Consider the following 15720-nt stretch of genomic DNA (forward strand, 5'->3'; position numbering starts at 1 on the left):
TCCACATGTAGAAAGTTGACCAGTTCAGTTCAGTCACTCAGTCGTGTCCGACTCTTTGCAACCCCATGGACTGCAGCATGCCAGGCTTCCCTGTCCATCACCAACTCCAAGAGTTTGCTCAAACTCATGTCCATCGAGTTGGGGATGCCATCCAACCATCTCGTCCTCTGTTGTCCCCTTCTCCTCCCGCCTTCAATCTTTCTCAGCATCAATGTCTTTTCCAATGAGTCAGTTCTTCCCATCAGGGGGCCAAAGTATTGGAGCTTCAGCTTCAGCATCAATCCTTCCAATGAATATTCAGGACTCATCGCCTTTAGGATGGACTGGTTGGATCTCCTTGCAGTCCAAGGGACTCTCAAGAGTTTTCTCCAACACCACAGTTCAAAAGCATCAATTCTTTGGTGCTCAGCTTTCTTTATAATCCAACTCCATACATGACTACTGGGAAAACCATACCTTTGACTAGACAGTCCTTTGTCAGCAAAGTTGACCAGAATGATTATTAACACAGAATTAGGAGAGAGAGAATATTGAGCCCAATTCTGTGATCAAAACTTTTAAGAATGGAACTATTCAAGAGGGCAGAGTGCCTACTTCACCTGCTCTCTGCACAAAAATTGAGTAACAGTGAGTTCAGGGCTTTCCTCTGCCCCCTTTATTATAGTCTAAGTTAACCTCCTTTCTAGGGCTGTGATTATGATGGAAGAATAACATGCTGAAAGTGACAGAATGAGAGGAGTAGAGTGTGCTTATTTTGCCTACGTGACAAAAAAGTGCTAATAATTTAAAATATAGGGAAGAAATAGAGTAAGACAAATTTTGATCTTGGAAAATTCAGAAACTTAAGTTTTGTTTTGTTTTTTAATAGAGCGAATTGAAATGAGTTTTTCTTTCCCCAACAATCTAGCTAGACAATGCCTGTTCCCACAAGCTTTACTAGGTATAGATAAATATACTCACCAAAAAGCATCTCTTTCAATTATTAGTTAACTTCATTAATGCCTCTGTGCCTCACTTTCCTCATCTATAAAATAGGAATGTTGATAACATCATCCTCGTAGATTTTCTTTTTAATTAAATGAAGCAGAACATGTAAAACACTGAGGACATTTCTTAGTAGACCTAAGAAACATACTTAATTTTGTTTTTTTTTAAACAATATTGAAATCGAGTTTTTTTGCCCTAACAATCTAGATAGACAAACCCCTTTCCCACAAGTTTCCTAGGTATAGGTAAATACTCTCACAAAAAAAAAAAAAAAAAACATTTTTTTCTCTTACCTGTTTTTTTTTTTCAAATACAAAGTTCTATTTATTTTCAACAATGAAATCAACACAACAAAGAGGAACTAATCCTCTTATTTTTAAATCTAACACAATTCTTAGCACAAAACGATTTTCAGTAAATAAAAACACATTACTAGTAAACAAGTAAGACTTTTCTTGAGACTCTCTTGTAGTGTGTGTCTGAAACAAAACTGTATGATAGGTAAAGAAACACATGCTACAGACTCGAAGAAAAGAACAGCCAAGGAACAGGGTTCCCAAATATTAAGCTGGCAAAAGAAACACGGGCTTTTCAAAGCAGCCCAGAAATCAGAGCTCACTGAGGGATACAAGAGTTTGGGACAGTCCATGTTCAAGGCCTTGTAATTAAATTATTCCGTATTTCTAGATTCTTGATTTGGAATCTATCACAACCTAGAGGAGCTTCTGCCAAAAGACAGGAGGCTCTTTATTCACAGTCTCACAAGGCCCATCTAATTTTCCTTCTTTGACTTCATGACTAGCTCCTATCACCAATATAGCAGGGATTCCACTCCAGAAAACGATCACTACTATGTAAACCAATCTCTCCGTTCTCGATTTTCCTTTCATAAATACACTGATACTGCCAGGAAGAGCTCGAAACATACCCCATTTCTTTTATTTCCATCCTCTTACACAACTCTGCATGGCGTGCTGCAGTCCATGGGGTTGCAAGGAGTCGGACACAAGTGAGCGACTGAACTGAACACAACTCTGCTTGGGTACAAAATCTAGGACTCACAGTGCAACAAAATTGGTCAAAAGATTAGTGTCGGTTCCAATGCAAAAATTTCTGAAGTCCAATGGTCACACAAAAAAAACTTAATGTCTTATCTGCCCAACTTTTTTTTCCATTATCTTGCCAATTATTTCTTTCGGAATTCAATCCTCCGAGCTACATTCTGAGCACCAAATTTTTTGACCAATGCATCTCGAGTAGCCTCATCATCTTTTTGCAAATCTAAGTCATCCTGTCGGGACCAAATGGGATACCCATCAGCCCTCTGACCAGACTCTAAAAAGGAGGAAGTAGCCTCCAGCTCACCACTATTTTTTAGGAAGGCCTGTGTAACTGTTGATAGATCCAAGTTAAACTTTTCCATCAACTGCCGGATGATCTTAATGGCAGCTCCCACCTCTGGTGCAGAGACTTTTTCTTCTTCTTCTTCTTCTTCTTCTTCTTCTTCTTCCTCATCAGGCTGTGTTTCTGAGTCTTCCTCAGGCGTGGGTGGATCATCATCACACATTGTTATGTGTATTTCAAAATCAGGACTCTCGTCCACCACAATCTCCTCAAACTCTCGGGAAGCTTCTACAAGCATCTTTTTGACTGCTGCTTCATTCTCCTTCATCTCTTCTTTTTCAAATTCTTCTTCAGGCAAGTCTGGAGTTCTCTTATTCTGTGGTTCCCCGCTATCAGCAGCCTCCGGGTCTTGCTCAGCCTTCCTCTTGAGTTTCTGCGAGGAGGGGCTCACGGGGGCCTCCCCCGCAGGTACTTGTGCCCCTGGCCCCGCAGGCGCTTCAGGTAGCGGTCCTTCATGGACTGCCAGGAGTGCTGGGTGAGCGAGCTTTTCTCCATCGCTTTCCACAAGGCATTACCGGTGACGGAGCTGGCCGAGCGGGCATGTTCCTTCACGTAGGTTAAGATGGCCACGTCGTCCGCGTCCGTGAAGACCATCTGCCCCGCTGGCGACTGCGGCTCAGGCTCCGCCGCCGCGGCGGCGCCCCGGGCCTGGACCCCGGGCTTCGTCTCTGGGGCCTGGTCGGCCGCCGGAGCCGGGCCCAGACGGTAGGCCTCCAGCTCGAGCTTCTCGTTGCGCTCCACGCAGTCCAGAATGTACTGCGTGGAGATGAAGTCGCCCGAGGCCTCGGCCGCCGCCTCCCCGGGCTGGGCCAACAGCACGGCCCCGGGCTCCTGAACGACACAGAGTGCCGCCGCCGTGCAGGATGAGCGTCGAGAGCCGGCGCTTTGCCGGGCTGGGACGCACGTAGAAGGACATGGAGCTGCCATCCTCCCTCACGAACAGAGTCGAGGAGTGAGTGGGTCCATTGGGGTCTTTGCCCAAATCCATCGCCTCCGCCATGGCTCTCCCCAGGCACCCGAAAAAGCTGCCCCGCCGCGAGCGCCCGACGAACAAGGAGCTGCCCGGATTCAGGTAAAACTTTTTCACTTACTTGTAACTTTATTAATGCCTCTGTACCTCAGTTTCCTCATCTATAAAATGGGAACATTGATAACACTGTCCTCGTGGATTTTCAATTTAATTAAATGAAGCAGAGCATGAAAAACACCCAGGAAATCCCTTAGTAGATCTAAGTAACATACTTGTTTTTTTTTTAATAGATAGAATTGAAATCAAGTCCCCCCCTTCAATAATCTAGATAGACGATGCCCTTTCCCAAAAAGTTTACCGTCGATAAATACGCTAACAAAAAACTTTCCTTTACTAGTGACTTCATTAAGTCTCTGTGCCTCAGTTTCCTCATCTATAAAATGGGAATATTGACAACACCTTCCTCATAGATTTTCTTTTTAATTAAGTGAAGTTTAACATGTAAAACACCCACCATTGCTTAGGAGATCTAACTAACATACGTAATGTTGGTTTTTTTTAAGAGTGTTAAAATCTTTATTTTTACCCCACAACCTTGTAGATTTTCTTTTACCTTACTGATTTTTATTTTTCATTAAGTGAAACAGCATGTAAAATACCCAGGACATGCTTAGTAGAGTTAAGTAACATACTTAATTTTTAAATAGAATTGAAATTGAGTTTTTCTCCCCCAAAATCTAATAGACAGTGCCCTTACCAACAAAGTTCATTAAGTATCGATAAATATGCTCACCAATACACCATCTTTCACTTACTAATTACTTTCTTAAAGCCTCTGGGCCTCAGTTTCCTCATATATAAAATGGGAATGTTGATAACACCTTACTTGTAGATTTTCTTTTTGATTAAATGAAGAAGAGAGTGCAAAACAACCAGGACATTGCTTAGAAGATCTAAGCAACACATTTAATTTTTTTTAATAGAGAGAATTGAAATTGGGGTTTTTTTCCCCAATGGTCTAGCCAGACAGTGCCCTTTCCCACAAAGTTTACTAAATAGATATATACGCTCACTCAGAAGCATGTATTTCCCTAACTAGTAATGCCATTAATGTCTCTGTGTCTCAGTTTCCTCATCTATAAAATGGGAATGTTGAAACACCTTCCTTATACATTTTATTTGGAATTAAATGAAGCAGAGCATGTAAAACACTGAGGACATGCTTAGTAGAGTTAAATAACATACTTAATTTTGTTTTTTTAAAAAAATAGAATTGAAATCAAGTTTTTTTCCCCAAACATTCTAGATAGACGATGCCCTTTCCCACAAAGGTTACTAAGTATAGATAAATACGGTTAGCAAAAGCATCTCTCTTTCACTTACTAGCAACTTCATTAATGCCTCAGTTTCCTGAAGTATAAATGGGAGTGTTGATAACAATTTCCTCTTAGATTTTGTTTTCAATTAAATGAAGCAGACCCTGTAAGACACCGAGGACATTGCTTAGTAGTCTAAGTAACATACTTACTTTTGTTTTTTCTTTTTGATAGAGATAACTGAAATTGATTCCTCCCCCACAACATTCTAGATAGACAATGTATCTTCCACAAAGTTTCCTGAGTGTAGATAAATATGCTCTCCCAAAAAAGGATCTCTTTCACTCACTAGTAACTTCATTGATGCCTCTGGACCTCAGTTTCCTCATCTATAAAATGGGAATGCTGATAACATATTCCTCATAGATTTTCTTTTTAATTAAATGAAGAGCATGTAAAAAAACCCAGTTATTGCTTAGTAGATCTAAGTAACATACTTAATTTTGTTTTTTTTTAAATAGAGAGAGTTGAAATCTAGATTTATTTCCTCACAATCTAGATAGTCAAAGCCCATTCTCATGAATTTTGCAAAGTGTCAATAAATACTTCACCAAAATGCATCTCTTTCATTCACTAATAACTTCATTAATGCCTCTACTCTGTTTCCCCATCTGTAAAATGGGAATGTTGCTAACACCCTTCTTGTAGATTTTATTTTTAATTAAATGAAGCAGAGCATATAAAACACTCAGGACATTGCTTAGTAGATCTAAGTAACATACTTAATTTTCTTTACTTTTTTAATAGATGGAATTGAAAACAAGTATTTTCCCCCAACAATGGATAGTCTTCTCCCAGAAAGTTTACTAACTATAGATAAATATGCTCACCAAAAAGCATCTCTTTCACTTACTAGTAACTTCATTAATACCTCTGTGCTTCAGTGTCATCATGTATAAAATGTGAATGTTGATAAAACCTTCCTTGTAGACTTTTTAAAGTAAATTAAGCAGAGCATGAAAAACACCCAGGAGATTGATTTGTAGATCAAAGTAATATACTTATTTCTGGGTTTTTTTTTTATAGACAGATTGGAAATCGAGTTTTTTTCCTGACAATCTAGACAGACTTTGACCTTTCCACAAACTTTACTAAGTATACATAAAAATCGCTGAACAAAAAGAATCTCTTTCACTTATTAACTTTTTAATCTTTCTGTGCCTCAGGTTCCTCATCTATAAAATGGGAATGTTGATAACACATTCCTCGTAGATTTTGGTTTTAATTAGATGGAGCTAATCATGTATAACACCAAGGACAATGCATAGTAGGTCTAAGTAACATACTTAATTCGTTTTTTTTTAAGACAGAATTGAAATTGAGTTTTATTTGCCAACAATCTAGATAGCCAGTGACCTTTTGTGAAAATTTTACTAAATGTCCATAAATACGTTCACCAAATAACATCTCTTCCACTTACTAGTTAAATCATTAATGCCCACTTGCCTCACTTTCCTCATCTATAAGTTGGTAGCATTGATAACACCTTCCTAGTTGGTTTTTTTCAATTAAATGAAACAGTGCATGTAAAACACACAGGACATTGCTTTGTAGATCTAAATAACATATTTAATACTTTTTAATAGGTAGATTTGAAAGTGGGTTTTCCCCCAACAATCTAGATAGAAAAAGCCCTTTTCCAAGAGGTTTTCTAATTATAGATAAATACACTCACCAAAAAGCATATTTCACTTACTATTATGATCACTAATGCCTGTGTGTCTGTTTCCTCATGTTTAAATTGGGAATGTTGAAAACACCTTCTTGTAGATTTATTTTTTTAATTAAATGAAGGAGATTCTGTAAAACAACAAGGACATGCTTATAAATGTATGTAACATACTTAATTTTGTTTTGTTTTAGAAGAAAGAGTTGAAATCGAGCTTTTCCCCCCCATAATCTGGACCGACAATGCACTTTCCCACAAAGTTTGCTAAGTATAAATCTGTACACTCCCCAGAAAGATCTCTTTCACTTTCTAGTAACTTCACTAATACCGCTGGGCCTCAGTTTCCTCATCTATAAAATGGGAACGTTGATTACACCTTATGTGTAGTTTTTCTTTTTAATTAGATGCAGGCAAGCAAGTAAAACAAGACGGGCTTTGCTTGGTAGATCTAAATATCATACTTAACTTTGGTTTTTTTCTAATAGGTGGAGTTGACATTGAGCTTTTTTCACCAACAATCTAAAGACTGTGCCATTTTTGCAAATTTTACTGTGTCCATAAATACGCTCACCATAAAGCATCTCTTTAGTAACTTCATTAATGCCTCTGTGCCTCAGTTTTACTCATCTATAAAATGGGAATGTTGATAACACCTTCCTCTTTTATTTTTTTTTAATTAAATGAAACAGAGCATATGACACATCCAGGATGTTACTTAGTAGATCTGAGTACAATACTTAATTTCTTTTTTTTTAATAAGAGAGTTGAAATTGAGTTTTTTTCTCCAACAATCTAGATAGACAGTGCCCTTTTCCACAAAGTTTATTGAGTGTAGATAAATACACTCTCAAAGAAATCATCCGTTTCACTTCTTGTAACTTCATTACTGCCTCCGTGGCTGTTTCCTCATCTGTAAAATGGGAATAGTGACAACACCTTCCTCATAGATTTTTTTTTAATTAAATGAAGCTTAACCTGTAAAACACCCACCATTGCTTAGGAGATCTAACATACATAATATTGGTTTTTCTTTAAGAGTGTTAAAATCTTTATTTTTACCCCACAGCCTTGTAGATTTTCTTTTACCTTACTGATTTTTATTTTTCATTAAATGAAACAGAGCATGTAAAATACCCAGGACATGCTTAGTAGAGTTAAGTAATATACTTAATTTTTTTAAGAGAATTGAAATTGAGTTTTTTTCCCCAAAAATCTAATAGACAGTGCCCTTATCAACAAAGTTTATTAAGTATAGATAAATAGGCTCACCAATACATCATCTTTCACCTACTAATTACTTTCTTAAAGCCTCTGGGCCTCAGTGTCCTCATCTATAAAATGGGAATGTTGATAACACCTTACTCGTAGATTTTCTTTTTGATTAAATGAAGAAGAGCATGCAAAACAACCAGGACATGGCTTAGAAGATCTAAGCAACTCACTGAATTTTTTTTTTAAATAGAGAGAATTGAAATTGGGTTTTTTTCCCCAATGGTCTAGCAGACAATGCCCTTTCCCACAAAGTTTACCAAATAGATTAATATGCTCAACGAAAATCATGTATTTCCCTAACTAGTAACGAGTAATGTCTCTGTGTCTCAGTTTACTCATCTATAGAATGCGAGTGCTTATAACACCTTCCTCTTTGATTTTTTTTTTTAAATTGAAGCAGAGCATATGACACATTCAGGATGTTACTTAGTAGGTCTAAGTAAAATACTTCTTTTTCTTTTTATAAGAGAGTTGAAATTGAATTTTTTTCTCCAACAATCTAGATAGACAATGCCCTTTTCCACAAAGTTTATTGAGTGTAGATAAATACACTCTCAAGAAATCATCCATTTCACTTCTTGTAACTTCATTACTGACTCTGTGGCTCAGTCTCCTCATCTGTAAAATGGGAATGTTGATAACACTTTCCTTGTACATTTTCTTTTTGATTTAATGAAGCAGAGCATGTAAAACACCCAGGACATTTCTTAGTAGATCTAAGTAGCACACTTAATTTTTTTAAATAGAATTGAAATAGAGTAATTTTCCCCAAAAAATCCAGGTAGACAATGCCCTTTCACACAACGTTTACTAAGTATAGATAAATACGTTCACCAATATCATTGGTTTCACTTACTGCTGCTGCTGCTAAGTTGCTTCAGTCGTGTCCGACTCTGTGTGACCCCATCAATGGCAGCACACCAGGCTCTCCCGTCCCTGGGATTCTCCAGACAAGAACACTGGAGCGCGTTGCCATTTCCTTCTCCAATGCATGAAATACTAGTAAATTTAATAAAGTCTCTGTACCTCAGTTTCCTCATCTATAAAATGGGGATGTTGATAACACCTTCCTCGTAGATTTTCTTTTTGATTTAATGAAGAAGAGCATGTAAAACACCCAGGATATAGGCTAGCAGATCTAAGTAACATACTTAACTTTTTGTTTTAATAGAGAAAATTCAAATCTAGATTTATTTCCTCACAATCTAGATAGTCAAAGCCCATTCTCATGAATTTTGCAAAGTGTCAATAAATACCTCACCAAAATGCATCTCTTTCACTCACTAATAACTTCATTAATGCCTCTAGCCTGTTTCCCCCAACAATCTAGACAGACTTGCCCTTTCATAGCTAAATACGCTCACTAAAAGCAAGTATTCTTGTCATCTCCTGTTTGACCACTTCCAGTTTGCAGACTTTATTTTTTGGGGCTCCAAAATAACTGCAGATAGTGACTACAGCCATGAAATTAAAAGACGCTTACTCCTTGGCAGGAAAGTTATGACCAACCTAGACAGCATATTAGAAAGCAGAGACATTACTTTGCCAACAAAGGTCTGTCTAGTCAAGGCTATGATTTTTCCTGTGGTCATGTGAGAGTTAGACTGTGAAGAAAGCTGAGCGCCAAAGAATTGATGCTTTTGAACTGTGGTGTTGGAGAAGACTCTTGAGAGTCCCTTGGACTGCAAGGAGATCCAACCAGTCCATTCTGAAGGAGATCAGCCCTGGGATTTCTTTGGAAGGAATGATGCTAAAGCTGAAACTGCAGTACTTTGGCCACCTCATGCGAAGAGTTGACTCATTGGAAAAGACCCTGATGCTGGGAGGGATTGGGGGTAGGAGGAGAAGGGGACGACAGAGGATGAGATGGCTGGATGGCATCACTGACTTGATGGACGTAAGTCTGAGTGAACTCCGGGAGTTGGTGATGGACAGGGAGGCCTGGCGTGCTGCGATTCATGGGGTCGCAAAGAGTCGGACATGACTCAGCGACTGAACTGAACTGAACTGAGAGGTCTCTGAGATTGTCATTTCTTTTAATTCATTTTTCTTTTTTTCTCTCTGATTCATTTATCTCTACCATTCTATCTCCTACCTCACTAATCCTATCTTCTGCCTCCATTATTCTACTGTTTATTCCCTCCAGAGTGTTTTTGATCTCATTTATTGCATTATTCATTATGTATTGTCTCTTTTTTACTTCTTCTAGGTCCTTGTTAAACCTTTCTTGCATCTTCTCAATCCTTGTCTCCAGGCTGTTTATCTCTGATTCCAATTTGATTTCAAGATTTTGGATCATTTTCACTATCATTATTTGGAATTCTTTATCAGGTAGATTCCCTATCTCTTCCTCTTTTGTTTGTTTTGGTGGGCATTTATCCTGTTCCTTTGACTGACTGACTGACTAACTGAAGTCGCTCAGTCGTTTCCAACTCTTTGCGACCCCATGGACTGTAGCCTACCAGGCTCCTCTGTCCATGGGATTCTCCAGGCAATAGTACTGGAGTGGATTGCCATTTCCTTCTCCAGGGGATCTCCCCAACCCAGGGCTCGAACCCAGGTCTCCCGCATTGTAGACAGACGCTTTACCGTCTGAGCCACCTGCTGCGTGTTCCTCTGTCTCTTCATCTTGTTTATATTGCTGCGTTTGGGGTGGCCTTTCTGTATTCTGGCAGTTTGTGGAGTTCTCTTTATTGTGGAGTTTCCTTACTGTGGGTAGGGTTGTACAGGTGGCTTGTCAGGGTTTCCTGGTTAGGGAAGCTTGTGTTGGTGTTCTGGTGGGTGGAGCTGGATTTCTTCTCTCTGGAGTGCAATGAAGTGTCCAGGAATGAGTTATGAGATGTCAGTGGGTTTGGAGTGACTTGAGCAGCCTGTGTATTGAAGCTCAGGGCTATGTTCCTGTGTTGGAGAATTTGCATGGTATGTCTTGTGCTGGAACTTGTTGGCCCTTGGGTGGTGCTTGGTTTCAGTGTAGGTATGTCGGCGTTTGATGAGCTCCTGTTGATTAATGTTCCCTGGAGTCAGGAGTTCTCTGGTGTTCTCAGGATTTGGACTTAAGCCTCCTGCTTCTGGTTTTCAGTCTTATTTTTATAGTAGCCTCAAGACTTCTCCATCTATACAGCACCATTGATAAAATATCTAGGTTAAAGATGAAAAGTTTCTCCACAGTGAGGGACACCCAGAGAGGTTCACAGAGTTACATGGAGAAGAGAAGAGGGAGGAGAGAGAGAGAGGTGACCAGGATGAGAGGTGGAATCAAAAGAGGAGAGAGCAAGCTGGCCAGTAATCACTTCCTTATGTGCACTCCATAGTCTGGACCCCTCAGAGATGTTCACAGAGTTATACAGAGAAGAGGAAGGAATGAGACAGGTGGTCAGGAGGATAAAAGGGGGAATCAAAAGGAGAGAGATCCAGCCAGTAAGCAGTTCCCTAAGTGTTCTCCACCGTCTGGAACACACAGAAATTCACAGAGTTGGGTAGAGAAGCGAAGGGGGAGGGAGGAGATAAAGGCGGCCTGGTGGAGAAAAAGGAGAGTCCAAAGGGGGAGAGAGCAGTCAAGCCAGTAATCTCACTCCCAAGTAAAAACGAGTACTGAAGATTGGGTTCTTAAAGGTACTAAATTGGTAACAAATACCAAAAAGCAAAGATTAAAAGTCTAGAGTAGAAGTTGGATTTTGGATTTTCAAAAATACAATATTAATGAAAAAAAGGCAAAGTCATAAAAATTAGGGTCTCTCTTTTTGCAAAGTCATAGTAGGTTATAAAAATGAAAATTAAAGGAGTAATAGAGGACTTAAAATTAAAAAAATAAAGAATGATAGTAAAAATACTAAAAATATATCTAGGACTTTCTCTGGTGGTGGTGTGGGCAGTGTGAGGTCAGTTCATTTTCAGATAGTTCCTTGATCTGGCTTATATTTCTCAAGATCTATAGGCCCCTTCCTATGTAGTTGGTACTAACTACAGGGTTTTAATCTATTGCACCTGTCACTTTCAAGGAGGTTCCGTCTGTTTTAGCTGCTTCTGGTTGCTGGTCTCTCCAGTGTCTAATTTCCGCCCTGACACAAGGGGGCAGTGGTGGACACTTTTTTAGGCTCACTTGTTCAGTCGTGCTGTGGGGAGGGAGGGACGGTGCAAACAAATAACATTGGCATATGTTTGCAGTGTGCAGTGTCTCGGCCACACTGGGTTTGCCCCCTCTCACGGCATGTGTGCTTTCCCTGTCTACACTGCTTAGGCTCTAGGTTGCTCTGCTGGGTACTGTCTGGGGCCAGCCCTAGGTCGTATGCACTTCCAAGGTCTAAGCTGCTCAGGTTCAGGTGCCCGGGTAGTCCTCAGAGGCGCAGACTCGGTTGGGCCTGCGTTTTGTGCCCTTCCCAGGTCTGAGCAGCTCAGGTGACCAGGTGTTTGGCGAGCACAGTCGCTGCAACTTATCGCTTCCCCCGTCCTTGCCACTCGGTTTTCTGGGTGTACAACCGGCGCACCTTCTCAGGCAGATGTTGACCATCCAGAACCCCAAGAAGTCTTGGTTAGCAATGAAGCCTGCTTGCAGTTTGGTAGATGATGCCTCTCTGGGGCCGTGATTGCTCCCTTCTGGCTCTGGCTGCCCTCGCCTGCCTGTCACCAGAGGGGGATGGGCCGATCTGCAGCCAGCTAGCTCTGCTCAGTCCTTTGTTCTGTGAACAGGCCTGGTGGTGTCTTGCTGCTGCTGCTGCTGCTGCTAAGTCGCATCAGTCGTGTCCGACTCTGTGCGACCCCATAGACGACAGCCCACCAGGCTCCTCCTTCCCTGGGATGCTCCAAGCAAGAGCACTGGAGTAGGTTGCCATTTCCTTCTCCAGTGCATGAAAGTGAAAAGTGAAGTCGCTCGGTCGTGTCTGACTCTTAGTGACCCCATAAACTGCAGCCTACCAGGCTCCTCCATCTATGGGATTTTCCAGGCAAGAGTACTGGAGTGGGTCGCCAGGTCAGGGCTTTTTGCGTGGCAGCTATCCCACAGTCTGGCTTGCTAGCCCAAGTTAGTTCCCTCAGATTGCCCTCGGGGCATTCAGACCCGGTCCTTACTCTAAGCAATGCAGCCCATGTCTCCCTGCCCAGCCCCCGCTTGCTAGTGGCGGATGCAGGGTTCTGCGCTGCTTCTCTGCTGGGGCAGTTATATTGGGCACGTAATCTGTAGGTTTTAATTATTTATTTATTTTTTCTCCCAGTTATGTTGCCCTCTGTGGTTGCAAGGCTCGCCACAGACTCAGCAGTGAGAGTGTTTCCTGGTGTTTGGAAACTTCTGTCTTTCTTAAGACTCCCTTCCCAGGATGAAGCTCCATCCCTACCTCTTTTGTTTCTCTTTCTGTCTTTTATATTTAATCCTACCTCCTTTCGAAGACAACGGGCTGCTTTTCTGGGTGCCTGATGTCCTCTGCCAGCATTCAGAAATTGTTTTGTGGAATTTACTCAGCATTCAAATGTTTTGATGAATTTGTGGGGGAGAAAGTGGTCTCCCCATCCTATTCCTCTGCCGTCTTAGGACCTCCCCTTAACAGCCAAGAGTTTGGAACACTCACTGACTCAGCGTCAGGGACCCTGCTCGGTGCCTGATTTGCACTATTGCTGCTTAGTCAACGCAGTCACTGTAGGACGCATCTTCGAGCTGGGGAGACAGAGGACCCGAGCAGGTTATAAGAACCGCCTGCACCCAGGGTCATGCAGTTGGGATTCAGAGCTAAGCAGTGTGACTCCAGAGTGGTTGTGTGTAGCTGCACAAGGCCTGTGGCAGAGAACCAAGTTGGGGTCAGTCTGTGAGACATGTGGTGCCAAACCAGGCCATAGGGGGCTGCATCAGCCCAGTGGAGCGGCTCTTTTGTGAGATACTCACACTCAGTGGGCAGCTTTGTGCAATCCTCAAAGAGGCACAGCATAGGGGACCCTTCAGGCCAGCAGCTGATTTCTGGAAGACACTTCCTGTGGGGCTGCATCACAACAAATCCCCTTTTTTGTGCCCTCCCCGGCTGGTGATTGACAGAGGGTGCCTCCTCTGGGACACATTACAGGCAGGCCCCCTTCCTCTGATGTCACCTTTCTTCCTCCCTGCTGGAAGACTGAGCTTTCCTGAAGCACAGATCTGAGCATGGCAGTCCCTGCTTAAAATCCTTCCAGAGCTCTCCTTGGCTCCAGGGTAAAGTCAGATCCCTGGTGATCACTGGCTCTCTCGTCACATGTACACCGTCGCTGTCCTGCAGCATCTTGTGCGGCCTCCGAGTGACGTTCATCTCCTCATATTGCATGTCCTTTCTCCTGACTCTGCCATGTGGTACAGAGTCTGGCTGCCTACAGTCCAATCTCTCCTCGCACACAGCTTGGCCTACAGGCTGTGTATATGGACGTGCATTACTCTTGTAATAAAGCTGACCTGAGACAGAACTGGCTTAAGAGTCACCTCTTCATGGTCAACCATTCCTCACCCACCCTCCCGAAATCAGCCTGATGGTGAGACTCCTCTGTGTGCCTAGGTCACCCCCTTCGCTCCCCACTTCCCTGTCACTCAGATTCTACTGACCCCCTTCCCTCTGTCTCCTCCACTAGACTGACGTATCCCCGCAAACACACACATCACGAAGATACTCAGACATCCAGAAAAGTGAAGGGAGTAGTGTCATTAATGCCGTATACAGTGCTTGTCACTCACTCAGGTGTAACATCTGTTAGCATTTTGACATTTGCTTCAGATAGGGATTTTTTGTTGTCACTGAGCTATTCCAGGTAAAATACACTAAGTATTTCAGTATGCACCTCATTGAAAAAGGAAGTTTTCTTAAATGCAGTACCATTATCTCACCCAATAAGTTAATAATTCCTTATATCATCTAATACCCAGTATAACTAATTTCATGCTTCCAATGCCTACAACAGTTCATGATATAAATCTCCCAAAGAATGAATCTATGTTATATAACAAATGGGACAGCAAAATCATGTCTACCTGGTCAAAGATATTAATGTTTTAGGGCTAAACATTTTATCAAATTTAATATGTTGATACAAAAGGAAGATACAAATGAAGATACAAAAGGAAGAGGGGGGAAAGCCCATCAAAAGGAAAGGAAACACAAATGACCAGGTTTTTTTCTTCAATTTTTATTATGGAAAAGGTCAAATATATACACAAGTATAGAGAACAGTGTAATGATCTCTCATTTACATACCAACTTGAAGAATCATCAACTTATGGGAAGTTGCCACCACCCCCATTTATTTTGAAACAAAACCCAGATGTCATTTCATGTATAAACAAATCAGCATGTTTCTCTAAAAGAGAGACATTCTTTTTTCAACATAACTGTATTACCATTACTGTGCCCTCAAATTTGACAGTAATTCCTCAGTTCATTTTTCCTTTTGTTTGTAGCCTGACAGTTTCACATGAGGAAGACAGCATGAAGAAAGCCGAGGTCTCATTGCTTCTTTTCAGTGATCCGTTCATCTGGAATATTAAGCAAGGCCTCCCTCTTGCCTCCAGCAGCACTCAATGGAAAGGTTTCCTTTTAGTGTTTAGTCATCAGGAACTGGGGTCCTCTCAAGGATTTTGAATGAGACAATACATTTGAAGGCATGATTGTCACTTCCGAGCCGGGGATGACAATAATATGGCTCCTGTGGTGGGGGCAGGGGAGAAAAGGGACAAGAGCCTTTCTGGACTTGATGGAGTCTCCTGTGTTTCCTTTGGGCCAGAATGGTTTGTTCATCTCTATCCTCCACAAAAAGAGAGAGCAGTGAACAGAATCTGGAGCATCTAGAACAAAAGTAGGGGAATGTTTGGATGCTGCCTTCCCAGAAAGCCCTATGAACAGTAGTTTCTTAGCAGATTCCTTTAGAGTCCAGGCTCATGCCTGAACTCCTCATCATGCATGGATCTTGGCCCGTTTTGCTCACAGCATTCTCTCACTCGAGACTTTCCGCACCTCATCTTTCACCTCTATGTGCCTGAGAAGTGCAGAGCCCAGTCATAGTGACTCAGGATGTCACCTCGTGAAAAGGGACCAGCTTGACAT

General features: G+C 41.5%; 1 protein-coding gene across 1 annotated transcript; it reads right to left on the reverse strand.

The window, feature by feature from the left end:
- Positions 1 to 2114: 2114 nt before the first annotated feature.
- LOC102188481 (telomeric repeat-binding factor 2-interacting protein 1) lies at positions 2115 to 3397 on the reverse strand. The gene is given in 3 exon segments (XM_018044307.1): positions 2115 to 2796; positions 2799 to 3226; positions 3228 to 3397. Coding segments are annotated over 3 exon segments (1215 nt in total). The 5' UTR covers positions 3392 to 3397; the 3' UTR covers positions 2115 to 2173.
- Between the last annotated feature and the right edge of the window lie 12323 nt (positions 3398 to 15720).

Source organism: Capra hircus (assembly GCF_001704415.2).
Source record: "Capra hircus breed San Clemente chromosome X unlocalized genomic scaffold, ASM170441v1, whole genome shotgun sequence".
Classification (NCBI taxonomy): Eukaryota; Metazoa; Chordata; class Mammalia; order Artiodactyla; family Bovidae; genus Capra; species Capra hircus.